We start from the raw sequence: 15,201 nt of genomic DNA, 5'->3' as shown, positions 1-15,201 counted from the left end.
TCATTTTCCTCATAGGGTAACATTGACTGGCTTTTTCTTCAAAAATCTTCTAAGTGTGAACTTTTCAAAACTGCAAAAATTCACCAAAAATCAGCCAAGTGACAAAAACGAATTTACTCACCTGCTCCTAGGTGAGCTCCCAGTGCTGGATCTTGGTGCCCAGCCCTGACTCTGAAAAGTGTTCACAACTATACTTACTTCTAACTCATTTTTCTCCCATAGGAAACCATTGCCTGCTTTTCTGTGAAATTTCTTCTAAGTGTCTACTTTTGCAAATTTGAAATATTCTTTTAAAATCGTACCATTTCTGCAAACGAAATTACTTACCTGCTTTTGATAAGGACCCCAGTCCTGGGTCTAGGCACCCAGTCCTGGATTACTAAAGTAACGATAAAGTACTCTACCTGCAATTTGAATTTCTTGCCATAGAGATCCATTGAATGTTTTCTGTGAAATATTTTCTAAGTGCTAACTTTTGAAATAGCTAAATATTATCTAAAAATCATTACAGTTATTAAGTCGACTTTCTTCACTTGATTCTGAATACTGACCCCAGGCTGGTTCTAGGATCCAGACCTGGAATTCCAAAAGTAATCTGAAAAGTAATTTATTACAAATAACCTGAATTTACCATTGAGCTCAATGCATTGTTATGTTTAGGAAATAGGATTGTTTATTGCAACCAACTGTGACTGTTTACACAAATTTATTGCTTGAAACAAAAGTATTTATATTCAACCTCTCATTCTGAGAAAGTATATTTTTACCCCCTTGTGGTTCTAAAAATAAAACAAGCATATATTTTATATATACAAATCATTGGCCTAGAGTTCAGTTATTGAGTGTGTGAAACCATTTGCTGACTGAGTGTGTACAATAAATGCTTTACACTGTCCTCTGGTACTGCCTTACTGCTCGACCAAGCTACCACTTTTGAGAGTAAGGTCATACCTAACTTTGACCTCTATCAGCCTCTGGGGGACTGTGGACTCTGTACACCCTGTACCTATTAGGGAACAGTATATACAGAGCCACTTTCTCACACATATGCCTTGGCAGTGTAGGTGATGGGCATGGCACACAGAGATGTGTGCCATGTCGACTCTTTGTTTTGTCCTGCACCCAGACACTCAGCCTGCAAGGCAGTGTGTGTGTGTAAGGGTACAGGGCCTCTGAGGGTGGCACAATGAGTGCTGCAGCCCTTAGAGGCCTTCCCTGGCCACAAGGCCCTGGGTACCTAGGGTACCATTTACCAGGGGCTGACATGTGGCTAGGGTTTGCCAATTTGGAGTTTGTGTGGTTTTAAGGAAGGAACATTGGCCCTGGGCACCTGATTGGCAGGAACCCAGGGTACACTCAATCAAAGTACATTCAGCAATTTAGCAAAAAGTGGGGGCATACCATGCAAGAAAGATGGCACTTTCTCACAGTAACTCTTCAGCAAGTTCTCCCACTCCTCCGTCAGGGCGACTTTCTCACTACACTGGACCTGAAAGACGCATACTTTCATATCCCAATACACCCTGCTCACAGAAAGTACCTCCGATTTGTGGTGGACGGCCAACATTATCAGTTCAAGGTTCTCCCCTTCGGGGTCACAACCGCACCACGGGTGTTTACCAAATGCCTGGCAGTAGTGGCAGCACACCTCCGAAGACAAAACATTCACGTCTTCCCCTACCTGGACGACTGGCTCATAAATGCCGTGTCCTACCACCAGTGTGTACAGAATACAAACACTACCATACAACTACTCCACCAGCTAGGCTTTACGGTGAATCACCAAAAGTCCCGCTTGATACCGTCTCACACAAAGCAATACCTCGGTGCCACTATAGACACCTCAAAAGCTATAGCCTATCCCAACTCAGCCAGAATCGCAAGCATGCAAGCCCTGCGCCAAAAGTTCCTTCTTCAGCACTCTCTCCCAGCAAGAGTGTTCATGAAACTAATAGGGATGATGGCGTCTTGCATTTTCATAGTGCCTCATGCAAGACTTCACATGCGTCCACTCCAAGAGTGCCTAGCACGCCAGTGGAACCAGGCCCAGGGTCAGCTGACGGATCTGGTGTTGGTGGACGGCCGCACTCATCGATCTCTGCAGTGGTGAAACACCACAAACCTTTCCAAAGGGCGACCGTTCCTGGACCCGGTTCCTCAGGTGACTCTAACAATGGACGCATCGCTCTCGGGCTGGGGAGCGCATCTATTACACCTCACAGTGCAAGGTCTATGGACGCCACAACAGAGCTCCACATCAACCATCTGGAGTTATTGACGATCTTTCTAGCCCTGAAATCGTTTCAGAAACAAATTTCAGCCAAGGCAGTCCTAATTCGCACAGACAATATGACTGCAATGTATTATATTCACAAACAGGGGGGGACACACTCTCCCCAGCTCTCCCGCTTAGCACCGAGCATATGGAGATGGGCAATTCCACAAAAAATCTTTCTCCTGGCACAACACGTCCCAGGCATACAAAACACCATGGCAGATCTGCTCAGCAGAGAAACCCAGCAAATTCACGAATGGGAACTGCATCCACAAGTTCTTCACCCATTCTTCCACAAGTGGGGGCATCCTCAGATAGACCTCTTCGCCACCCACGAAAACAAAAAATGCCCAAGCTTCGCCGCCAGATACCCACACCCATTGTCCAAAGGCAATGCGATATGGATGAACTGGTCAGGCAAATTTGCATACGCCTTTCCACCTCTCCCGCTAATTCCATTAGTGGTAAGGAAGCTACAACAGCACTCCCTCAGACTCATTCTGGTAGCTCCAACATGGGCCAGGCAGCCGTGGTACACCACACTACTACAGCTCTGCGGTACCACACCAAAAGCTGCACCTGTCCCCATGCCTCCTAACCCAGAACGATGGAGAAATCCGGCACCTGGACCCCAGCTCAGTTCAACCTTGCGATCTGGCTCCTGAAATCTTAGAATTTGGATACCTTAACCTTCCCCCTAATTGCATGAACATTATCAGGGAAGCCAGACGTCCTACCACTCGAGCATCCTATGCCGCAAAGTGGAAGAGATTTGTGGTTTACTGCCGTAACAATACAATCGACCCCTTAGATGCATCCATACAGCACATCATATGCTATCTGCTCCATCTTCAAAGGTGTAACCTGGCATATTCATCCATACGTCTACACCTAGCAGCAATTGCTGCTTACCTACAAAACAGACAGCATTGATCACTGTTCAGAGTGCCTGCTATTAAAGCCTTTATGGAAGGCCTTAAAAGAGTAATTCCACCCAGGGCACCACCTTCCCCTGTATGGAATCTAAACGTAGTTCTTGCAAGGCTAATGGGTCCGCCTTTCGAACCAATGCATAAATGTGAGCTACAGTTCCTCACTTGGAAAACAGCTTTCCTCGTAGCTATCACTTGCCTTAGAAGGGTTAGTGAGATACAAGCGTTCACTATACAAGAACCCTTTTTACAGATACGTCACAGCAAGGTGATACTTCGCACAAATCCAAAATTTCTGCCCAAGGTCATTTCCCTCTTCCATCTTAATCAATCGGTGGAATTACTGTTTTTTTTCTCGCAACCCCAATCTTTTGCGGAAAGGGCTCTACATACACTTGATGTTAAAAGGGCTTTACTGTACTACATACAAAGAACGCAACCCTTCAGAAAGACTAAACAGTTGTTTGTCTCCTTCTCTCCACCGCATAAAGGCAACCCCATCTCAAAATCAGGGATAGCTAGGTGGATTGTAAAGTGCATACAAATTTGCTATCACAAAGCAAAAAGAACATTATCTGTTCCACCTAAAGCCCATTCTACAAGAAAGATAGGGGCTTCTATGGCTTTTCTAGGGAACATACCCTTAGATGACATCTGCAAGGCAGCCACATGGTCAACACCGCACACCTTCACAAAACATTACTGTGTAGATGTGCACTCCAAACAACAAGCTAGTGTGGGCCAGGCTGTACTAAAGACACTGTTTCAAACTACTGCAACGGATACCGGTGGTCGCCGCTAGGGTTGGGTACTGCTATATAATCTATGCACAGTGTATAATCTGCAGCTCATATGCCTCGAACGGAATATACTACTTACCAGTATGCATCTGTTCTTGGCATGTAGAGCTGCAGATCTATACACAGCCACCCGCCTCCCCGGCTACCTGTATCCGTTCCAGGCTATCTTATTTAGATACAACACACATGGGTTTCTTCACTATTATCACTACGCTCCATCTTTTCCCTGCTGGCGAAACACAATCTGAGGATGGAGCCGAAGCCCATGCGCAGTACGGACCGAAGGAGGAGTCACCGAACTTGTGACTTCCAAAGACTGTCCAAGAAGAAAAACAAACTGCAAACATCCGGGCCCAACACCAGATGGCGATCTATGCACAGTGTATAGATCTGCAGCTCTACATGCCAAGAACAGATGCATACTGGTAAGTAGCTTATTCCTTTTAGTAGCTATCACTTCAGCACGTAGGGTGAGTGAAATACAGACCCTCTGTTCTGAAGAACCCTACACCATTTTTCACCTGAATAGGGTAGTGATGAGAACTCATCCATCTTTTTTACCAAAGGTGGTGTCAGATTTTCATGTTAATCAGACTATCTCCTTACCAACCTTTTTTCCCAACCCCTCCTCGCCAGCTGAGAGGGCGTTGCGCTCTTTAGATGTTAAGCGGGTTCTAAAATTCTACCTAGATAGGACTAAGGCTGTCAGGAAATCTGACCAATTGTTTGTAAACTATGGTGCTGTCAGCACAGGTTTTGCTGCATCTAAGCGTTCCATTGCTAGGTGGATTGTGTCAGGCATTAAATTGGCTTACCAACTGGTGCAGAAGCCACTGGTCGCTCGACCTAAAGCGCATTCCACAAGAGGGAAAGCGGCTACTGCTGCTTTTCTCAATAATGTCCCACTCTCCGAGATCTGCAAAGCAGCCACTTGGAGATCTGTCCATACATTTACGAGGCATTGTTGTCTGGACTCGGACACCAGAGCAGACACTCAAGTAGGACAAGCCTCCTTGAGGAATCTGTTCAATAACTGCATTTTTCAATGGTTTTACTCCATGTATAGTGCAGTTCTCATTTGCCTGCAGGTGGAAGGTGGGCTTGCTATTCTATTCAGTGCTTATGACTATTGATGAGGATCCCCTGGAAGAGAAGGATAAGTTACTTACCTGTAATCCTAGTTCTCTTCCAGGGGTATCCTCATCAAAGTCATAAGCAACCCACCTGCCTCCCCAGGCAAATATGAGGATTGTATTATCTAACATTGAAGAAGTATATCTTTGTGTTTAGGACTACGGTCCCACAAAGAACTGACCCAACTGGGGTCTTAAAGGCACGGTGCCAGTTTTTACCTGTACAAGGCTTTTCAGTCTCTATGGTATTGTATTACAATGCAGCCTGCAGGCTAACAATGTTTTGTGGATCTGTGTTTTGCACAGTGTTCTCTTTTCTTCATCATGAATTTTTTTACCTCATTAAAAAAAAAGAGAGAGATTTAGGTGTATTATTATACCTATGGTGCATTATTGGATATGTGTGTCTGCATTGTCTAGCCTTCTATGGGGGCTGCATTTGCTTGGGGAAAAAATAATATATGTTTATACATATACAGAGCTGTGTATATATATATATATATATATATATATATATATATATATGTTTTCATATATAATTTTATTATTTCCTGGGTCCCCGCACATGGGCGGGAATATTCAGTGCTTATGACTTTGATGAGGATACCCCTGGAAGAGAACTAGGATTAAAGGTAAGTAACTTATCCCTCCGGGCTCTCGCCATCTTGAAGATGGGAAGCCCTACCCTATCAGGACCAGGCTACTGCCCCCCCTCCCACAGGAGAGAGGCAGGATAGGGGGTGTACCCACCCCAGGACAGGGACCCATTGGTCCCTGCCCTTCACCCACCTGTAACGCCCCTAAATCTAGTATTTAGGGGCACCCTGAACCTTCCTTCCCCTGATTCCAGATTCCAAAATACAAAGAGCAAGAAGAAAGAAGACCTGCCCTGCAGCTGCTAAGAAGAGGAAGACGCCAACTGGTTTGGCCCCAGCCCTACCGGCCTGTCGACCCTCGAACCTGCTCCTGCTCCAACTTGGCATCTCTTGTGGCCAGTGACCTCTCAAACCCCGGAGGACCTGGCTACCTTTTGGCTCTAAGCCCCTGGGATTCCCATGAGTAGAGGCTCTACTCAAAACCTACCTCTAATCCCTGGCAGCAGCCAGGAACCGCGAACCCAGCACACTCTGCACCAGCCAAGCCTGGCCAGTGCCGGAGTGAAAAAAGACCATGAGGACGACCCCATGGCGACTGTGACCCCGAGTCCGGCACCCAAGGACCTCCCTCGACACTCCTGAAGAAGCCTGCAGCCTCAGAACAAGGTGCCCCCCCTACCGCGATCAACAGAGGGTAAGATTTCCCGACACCAAAAGGCACCCCTGCACGCGGCGCTCCGCGGCCCCCCTGTGCCCAATCCTGGGGTACCTACCTATCCTCCAACTACCCAACTTACCTCTCGAAGTGGTGGTGGCACCTGAAAAATCCTCGCCCCAGAGCTTGCAGTCTTTTTCTAAACCAGAGATTTCCCATTGAAATCAATTGAGTGCCCGAAGGCTCAAAAGCACCCTGCACCCAGCCGCCCGAGTGGCCCTGGCAGTGCAACCTCTACACCTACCTACTTCCCCACTTGCCCTGATTAAGTGACCAGGAGCCCAGCTCCCACAGCCGCGTGTCTTGCTAGTCAGCAGCCACCAACCAAGGCCCCCCTATCCCTGATAGGATAACATTGGGCCTAACTCTCTCTGCACCCGGCCGCCCTAGAGTCGCTGAGGGTGAACCAACTGTACCCAACTGCCCTTGGGGGACCCCTGAGTCTATGCCCAGAACCTCAACTCTGCCAGTCGAGTACTTACCTTTAAACCGATAACTCTATTTTCTTCATAGGGTAACATTGACTGGCTTTTTCCTGAAATTTGTTCTAAGTGTGGACTTTTCAAAATCTTAAAATATTCACCAAAAATCAGCCGAGTAACAAATACTCACCTGCTTAGGTGAGCTCCCAGTGCTGGATGTTGGTGCCCAGCACTGACTGAAAAATACTTACAACTGTACTTACCAGTAACCCAATTTTCTCCCATAGGAAATCATTGACTGTTTTTCTGTGAAATTTCTGCAATCTTTAAATATTCTTTAAAAATCGTATAATATCTGAAAACGTAATTACTTACCTGTTTTGGATAAAGGTCCCAGTACTGAGTCTAGGTACCCAGTACTGGATTACAAAAGTAACAAGAACATACTGTACCTGCAACTTGAATTTTCTTACATAGGGAATCATTGACTGTTTTCTGTGAAATATTTTCTAAGTGTCAACTTTTTAAAATAGCTAAATATTGTTTAAAAATCATCACAGTAATTAAGTCGACTTTCATCACTTGATTCTAAGTACTGACCCAGGACTGAATCTAGGATCCAGTCCTGGAATTCCAAAAAGTAATCTGTTGCAAATAACTTGAAATTTCCATTGAGCTCAATGCATTGTTGTTTAAAATAGTGTTGCCTATTGCAACCACTTGTAACTGTTTACAAAAGTCAATTGCATATTGCAAAAGTATTTATATAAAGCATCTCCTTCTGAGAAAGTATATTTTGATACCTATTGTTGGTTCTAAAATAAAACAAGCATATTTTTTATAGATAAACCATTGGCCTAGAGTTCAGTTCTTGAGTGTGTGAGACCATTTGCTGACTGAGTGTGTACAACAAATGCTTTACACTGTCCTCTGATACTACCTTATTGCTCAACCAAGCTACCACCTTTAGAGAGTAAGGTTATATCTAACTTTAGCCTCTGCCAAACCCTCGGGGACTGTGGACTCTGTACACGCTGTACCTATTGGAGAATAGTATACACAGAGCCACTTTCTCACAAACGGTTCTCAGGTAAGTAATTGACTGTGGGATTTAAGGTTCTGGTGTTAGATTTGGGGGTCCCCCAGGGTCAGTGATGCACTGTTGTTGCACCCTCAGCGGCACTAGGGCGGCCGGGTGCAGAGTGTTGAGGCCCAATGTTATCCAGTGGGGTATAGGGGGCCTCCGGTTGGTGGCTCCTGGCAAGCAAGCCACTGGGTTGTGGAAGCAAAGCTCCTAGGGTTAAGGTCAGGGCAAATGGGGAAAGAAAGCACAAAAGGTGCACCCTCAGTGGCAATGGGGTGCAGAGTGCTGTTTCGACATCGGGCACCCTGTTTTCTACGGAGAACCTCTGGTTTGCAGAAGCTCAGCAGGCAGGGAGACGAAGGACTTCTGGGTGCGACCACCACTTGGAGAGGTAAGTTGGGAAGTTAAGGGTTGGTTAGGCACCATCTGTTTGGGTACACAAGGCCGTGGGGTGCAGGAGTGCCATTTGGGTTCGGATCTTCTTACCAGCTCCTGGTCGCGGTTAGGGGGGCCTTATGGATTTAGGCTGCAGGTGTCGGCTTGAGGGAGGTCAGGGGTCGCCGGATCTCGGGTCAGGATCGCCAGGGTGACCACCTCGTGGTGTTTTTCCATTCTAGCTCGGGCCGGGTTAGGCGGGTACAGAGTGGGCTGGATTTGCGGTCTCTGGCTGGCACCAGAAGCTGTAGTTTCAACAAATCCGGTGTTCACAGGAGATGCCGTCTTTAGAAGTGTAGGCAGGCAGGTTCTCTGGGTTTCTTGAGGTTGCTCACTGCAGGACACACCAGGATTTCGTAGGAGCAGGTTCGAAGGGGTGACAGGCCGGGAGGTCTGGGCCAAGTCAGTGGGCGTCGTCCTCCTTTTAGCTCTGCACGGCTCTTCAGTCCTTATCTTTTCTTGTCGTTTCTGGATCTGAGCAAGCAAGATTCAGGGTGCCGCCTAAATACTACATTTAGGGGCATTACAGGTAGAGTGCAGGGATCAATGGGGTCCCTTCCTTGGGGTGGGTACACCCCCTATTCTGCCACTCTCCAGTGGGAGGGGGGCAGGAGCCTGTCCCTGGATGGCTGGGTCCACCCCCCATTCTCAAGGTGGGGGGGGGGGGTGGCTCAAGGTTTTGCTTCACCTCGCCTCCCCCACATGAGGTGGAGTTGGCAGAGGTGGGAACGCCCCTCTTCCTCACTTGTTTTTCCCGCCGGTTCTCCTGCCCAAAGTGGGGGTAGAACCAGTGGGGACCAGTTGCTGAAAGCAGCAAATGGTCATGAGAGGCTCACAAAGGCGGCATGCCTTTGAAGCTTCTCCTTCGTGAACCCTGCCCATCCTGGGTAGGAGGCTTGGCACCTCGTCCAAGGATGTGCCTTGTTTCAGGCCTCCGAGAGCCGAAAGCTCTCGACCCAGGGGTCCAGAAGCAGGTCTGCTGGTGGCAGCCTAAGCAGCCACTCAGTCAGGTCACTAGAAGTTGGTCGAGTTTCAAGGGGCATCTCTAAGATGCGCTCTGTTGTGCATTTTACATTAAATCCCTCACTGGCATCAGTGTGGGTTTAATGTGCTGAGAAGTTTGATAGCATACTTCCCAATTTTCAGTGAAGCCATTTTGGTGTTGTGGAGTTCTTAATGACAGACTCCCAGCACCATATACTCTTAATGGCAGCACTGCACTTGCAGTGCCCAGGAATGGACTTGGGCACTGTAGGGGTACAGGGCTCATGCACCTGGACCCTCACCACTGGCATAGGACCCCCAGCTAGAGCGATGACTGATGTATGCCAGAGCAGTTGTTTGTGGGCATGGGACACAGGGATGTGTGCCATTCCGACTCTTCACTTTGTTATGCACCAAGACACGCAGCCTGTGAGTGTCAGGGTACTGGGCCTCTTAAGGGTGGCACAATAAGTGCTGCAGCCCTTAGAGGCCTTCTCTGGTCCCTAGCCAGAGATGCCAATTGGGTTTAGGCTTCAATGCAGTTTTAGGGACGGAACATAGGCCCTGGGTTCCTGATTAGCAGGAGCGCAGGGCACACTCAAAGAACATCAGTAATTCAGCAAAAAGTGGGGGCATACCATGCAAGAAAGAGGGCACTTTATCACACCTGTCAACTGTCCGCATCCTTGCGTGGAGATTGTTCATAGCTTTTGACCTTCCTCCTGTAAGTTGTAAGTTATTCTTGGGGCCAGGCTGCCCTCCACCAAAACGGTATATGGTTACCATTAGCAAATATTTGTAAAATCTTGTACAGAAAAGTCAACTGACCCTCTTTCAACCTCTCTGATATTCAGTTCTTTATTTTTGCCCTTGCCCTGTAGGGTCTCGTGTGGGCACTCTCAATGGTTATCTTTCTGCTCTTTCTGCTTTCCTGCGGCTTCCTGACCAACCCTGTGGAGAAGCAGTGAACACGTCATTAGCTCGTGCTGTTTCAGTTCTGAACATCTGCCAGGCAGCACCGCGGGCGTCCCTGAACACGTTTGCCAAACACTATTGCCTGTACAGTCTGGTCCGCAGGGCTGGGGCATTTCGCCCATTCGGTCTTGCAGGACTTTTTAGTTTAGTCAGTTTTTCAGCAGCCCACGCCTAGATGTTACCTATACCATAAAACAGTGCCAGCTGGCATGGAACCCAGGGTGGCCGCCATGTCGACTTTGCTAATTTTCCTCTCACATGGGCCTGCAAGCTGCCAGGGCAGGGACATAGTCCTTATGAGGGGCTCCCAGGGGATCGTCTTCAGCCTCCAGGCCCAAGATACCCAGGGTGCCACTTACTTGGGATTCACAGGAGTGCAGAGGTACCAACTGCCGACATGTTTTTTAGGGAAAGAGCACTGGTACTGGGAACCTGGACAGCAGGGACCAAGTACTCTGCAGTCAATGTTGCATCACAAGCCAGGCAAAAGTGTGTGTGTGTGAGGAGGGTTTGCATGAGAACCTCATTTTCTCGTGTGTATGTGTATATATGTATTTCTAGGTGTGTGTATATATATATATGTGTGTATATGTATGTATGTGTGTATCTATGGATAATCACATGATACAGCAACAAAAAGAAGGCTCTCACTCAGGATTCTAGACCATATCTGTATGTTTGTGGCATGTGTAGCTGTAGATATATGCGCTCTGCATACTCATACCATCTAGTGTAGGGCTCCGACATGTAGAACTTGTTTTTCTGTATCTCCTTCCTCCTGTCCTCATGCTAATCTGATAAGTTTAAGTTTCTCACTTGAGTCCCTCAGTCCTTCTTTATCCCTTACTTCTGGTCCTTGCTTTACCACTTTTCTAGCCATTCCTGTTCTTGCATTTCAGCTTCTTACTCCTAGAAAATGTGAAACGAAACTGCTTTTTGTCACCTCATTCCAAGCTGTCCATCACCTTTTCTTTGCAGATTCATGCGCTTAACACCAAAATAATAGTCTGTTTTCCTAGCTGACAGTGTCACATCACAAGCTCACACATCTGCTTTAAATTTGCACTGTAAGTCCATGGCCAGTATGTACTCTTACTTGCACTTTGACTCATGCACCATCTTTACTTGCTGTCTTAGGGCTGTGATGCCTTGTCTCTAGACCCTGCTCTCTTTATTTGAGTTCCTGATTCTTATTGCTTCACCTCAACTCTTGCTACTACCTACCCACTCTTGTGCTATAATTGCTCTGATGAGCCTTCTTTGTTATACCCAGGTCTAAACATTTAATGAATTTCCTATATTTGTGCTAATTCTACAGGTGTTGTGATAATTGATGACCACCCTGAGGTGACAACACTCGAAGACTCCCAGTCAAATTTAAATGATGATGGTTTCACTGAAGTTGTTTCCAAGAAGCAGCAGAAGCGTTTACAGGATGAGGAGCGCAGAAAAAAGGAGGAACAGTGTGTGCAGGTCTGCCCACATTTTCACCTACGTCCTGTTGTATATTGCATTGTTGGCATATGAATGTATACTTTAGGTTACTATTTGCATAATTTCAGTTATATGGTTTGCCCCGTAATATTTTATGGAAAGGTGTTTCTGTCTGAGGGATCTCCATTAACAATCGTAAGCACTGAATAATCCTGCCCAGGTGCGGGGATCCCGGAGCACTAATTTGAAAGTCATCTGAAGTGCAGGCTTTCGCCTTGTTTTAGGAAGGCTAAGATTAGTACATCCTTTTTATAAAAACGTTTTGCAACTTATAAAGAAGGCTATATTGTCCAAGTACTTTAATTTATATTTAAAACAGGTCAAAAAATCATTAATAAAATGAGAATTTCCCGGAGCTTATTATTTTTTTTCTCATATAGGTTTCATAAAGTAAACATTTTCTAAATGCAATGCAGAAACAGGAATGGGGCAATGTATCCATATAGGCTGCAATACTGTAATTCTAAAAACTGTCCCTGCGCCTTTAAAGGCTCACAGCCACAGTGTCCCATCATGCCCATTAGGTGGCATTTTTCTGGCTTCTGGTGACAGGATATTGAGGCACAGAGCGCAGGCTTTTTTTATTTTATTTTTTTAGCTTTTTTCTTCATAAAATATTTTTCGGATTGTCAACAGCTTTACTCTAACACTTTGAACATTTAGAGTGTTTTATGACATGAAAACTATTTTTCCAGGCAAATAAAATGCTTTATTTGTTAAATTTCTTACCTGTGCCATGAGGCCATATCAGATTCTCGTGATCTCTGTATTCCCTGGCTTACTGACAGTCTCATTCCTGACAGATATCGACACTGCAAGACTTTCTCCATACGTACCCTGAGGTACAGGGAGAAGATTATCCTTCATTGAGCTCAAAAGCTGGGCTGGCAGCAAGAGGCGCAATCTTAAGGTGGGACAGCACGTGAGCAAGGAGAGGGTGATTCCTTCCTGGGCTCCTCTGCTTCCCTCTGAGCAGTTCAGGAGAGTGACATCTGAAATGAGGAGAAATCCACAAAAATTATGTTGTTCCCAGTCGAGAATGTCGGGGCAAGGTACAGTGGCAACGTAATCCCTGTTGAGAGCATAGACGATGGCGAGGAGAAGACGCTAGACGTTGAGACACAAAGACCTCCAAGAGTTCCAAGACATGGACACTAGATGTCGAGAAATCTTTTGCCGTCGAGACATATCGGATCTGAGGTGCAGGTCAGTAAAAATGAGAGAAAGGTTGCCATCAACTACTTATTCGGAATACTCTGACGTTCTCATTGCAAGTTCTCATTCGCATCCCCTGCACCCTCCACCATAGTATCCTCCAGCTCCTTCTGTGCCTACACTAAGTGCTTCGCTGCTGACTTTCCTTCGGACTAAGGCTCCTTCACCGGTTAGACCTCTAGCCTCTCCACAGAGATCGTCTCCTTGGTGTAAATCTACATCTTGCCACAGATTTCGATCAAGAGCAACTTCCAGATGTCCCCATTCTCGATACTCCTTGTTGCAACACTCATTTGGGCACAGACACAAATATCACCGTAGGTTGAGGTCTAGTCATGATCGAGAAGGTCTTCTTATTCAACCTCATCTTCTAGCACCGGGAGATACTCACCGATTACCTGACTCTCCTCAGCTAAGAGTTTGACCAGTTAATGATATAAATACCTTTCAGGAGTTACTCATACTAGAAACTATAAAACTAAATATTCCATTACCTGCTCCATCTACAGCTACATCTGTGATATTTGAGACTCTTTACCAACGTTCTGCTTCTCAACCTCTTCTGTCTCTGGTTCCGGGTTTGTTAGAACCGGCTATGGATCTTTTCCTCACACCAGCTTCAGCCAAAGTAGCTCTGTCTAGTCATCAAAAAATATAATAAATGCCTCCGGAGCAGGACCTATTAGTCCTGCGATCACAACCTCCTGATTCAGTTGTGACCTTAAATAAAAATAAATTCTACTACTCCTTCATCCACGGTTCCACCAGAGGAGGAAACCATGTTCAGTGGGATGCAGGGCATGCGGTAACACACCTACAAACATAAAAAGTTGCAAGCTCATCTGCCCTCCTCGGCAGATATGATACATTTCTTTGGGACTCCCTACAACAATATGCGGATCTCCAGAGAGACTGCAGTGACTACTTCATAGACATGGTAATGAAGACATGGTGGTCCATACCAAGCTAACCTATTGATATTTTTATGCATTAGCTTTCAGGTGACTTTCTTGGCTTAATTTTGCTACTCTGAAGCAACAATCTCAACAGAGAATCTTCCACTTTCCTTGCTCTTGTAACACTCTATTTGGGAGCCATACAGGTGGCAAAAACGGCAAGTGAGATAAACTCGCTACTTAACACAAACCTCCCACTCCGTTTTGGAGAATAAATACACCAAATACTTAATGCGTCTGATAGTGAAGACCTTGCTCCTTTTTTTTTTCTTCTTTTTCTTTTTAGCATGTGGGAATCCAGCCTGGTTTCCTTTTTTCAGATGATTTTTGGAGTAATACCGGCACTTAATCATTCTATTTTTTCCAGTTCCTTCGGTTTCCACTGATACTCTTGCCAACGTGTGGCGTGCTGGTACTTCAGGTCCTGTTAGGCAATGGCTGCCCACCTTGTGGTACTGCACAGATCCGGCCAATTGCAACTACCGTGACCGAATGCAATTACATTTTGGATGCTTGCCGTTAGCGACGTTGTTATATGTAGGAAAGTAGGTGTTCGAGGCATATGAGCTGCAGATTACACACTTTTGCATAGATCGCCATCTGGTGTTGGGCCCGGATGTTTGCAATTTGTTTTTCCTCTTGGAAAGTCTTTGGAAGTCACGAGGTCGGTGACTCCTCCCTTGGTTCGTATTGCGCATGGGCTTCGGCCCCATCCTCAGATTGTTTTTTTCCGCCATCGGGCTCGGATGTAATACTTCGCGCTCCGGTTCCGAACATTTCCAGTTCGACGATCGAAGCGGAATCCTCGCTCATCGTGGTATTGTTCACATCCTGATCTCATCAATAACCTTCTCTTCGACACATCTTCGATTCTAGTCGTCGACTGCGGCCTTCGGGCCTATCCAAGCTCCGGTCCCGGCTTATTGAAAGAACTCCATTCAAGAAGTGCCCTCGATGTGGGTCCAAATTCCCCCACACCGATCTTCATGAGGTGTGCAACCTCTGCCTCTCCCCTGAACACGAGGCTTGAGACTGTCCCGCCTGCAAGTCTTTCAGATCGAAAAAGACTATTCGAGATCAAAGGGCCAGACGAAACATGGCACACTCCTCGACCTCCGTTCCAGTCGACATCTTCGGGGATGACGTCGAAGCTCTGGGACAGCAGCACACCGAAGAGGACCTCGT

At 46.4% G+C, this 15,201-nt stretch overlaps 1 protein-coding gene across 3 annotated transcripts in view; it reads left to right on the top strand.

Moving 5' to 3' along the window:
• PRRC2C (proline rich coiled-coil 2C) overlaps positions 1-15,201 on the top strand; it is a 1,321,979-nt gene that overhangs the window by 608,224 nt on the left and 698,554 nt on the right. For all 3 annotated transcript variants that reach the window (XM_085601696.1, XM_085601697.1, XM_085601695.1), the window contains exon 17: positions 11,670-11,824. In XM_085601696.1, the coding sequence (XP_085457822.1) occupies positions 11,670-11,824 (155 nt within the window). The remainder of the gene's footprint in view (positions 1-11,669; positions 11,825-15,201) is intronic.

The sequence above is a fragment of the Triturus cristatus genome, chromosome 4_2 (assembly GCF_964204655.1).
Source record: "Triturus cristatus chromosome 4_2, aTriCri1.1, whole genome shotgun sequence".
NCBI lineage: Eukaryota > Metazoa > Chordata > Amphibia > Caudata > Salamandridae > Triturus > Triturus cristatus.
Note: the sequence above shows the minus strand (reverse complement) of the source record. Positions and strands in the feature narration are given on the sequence as shown.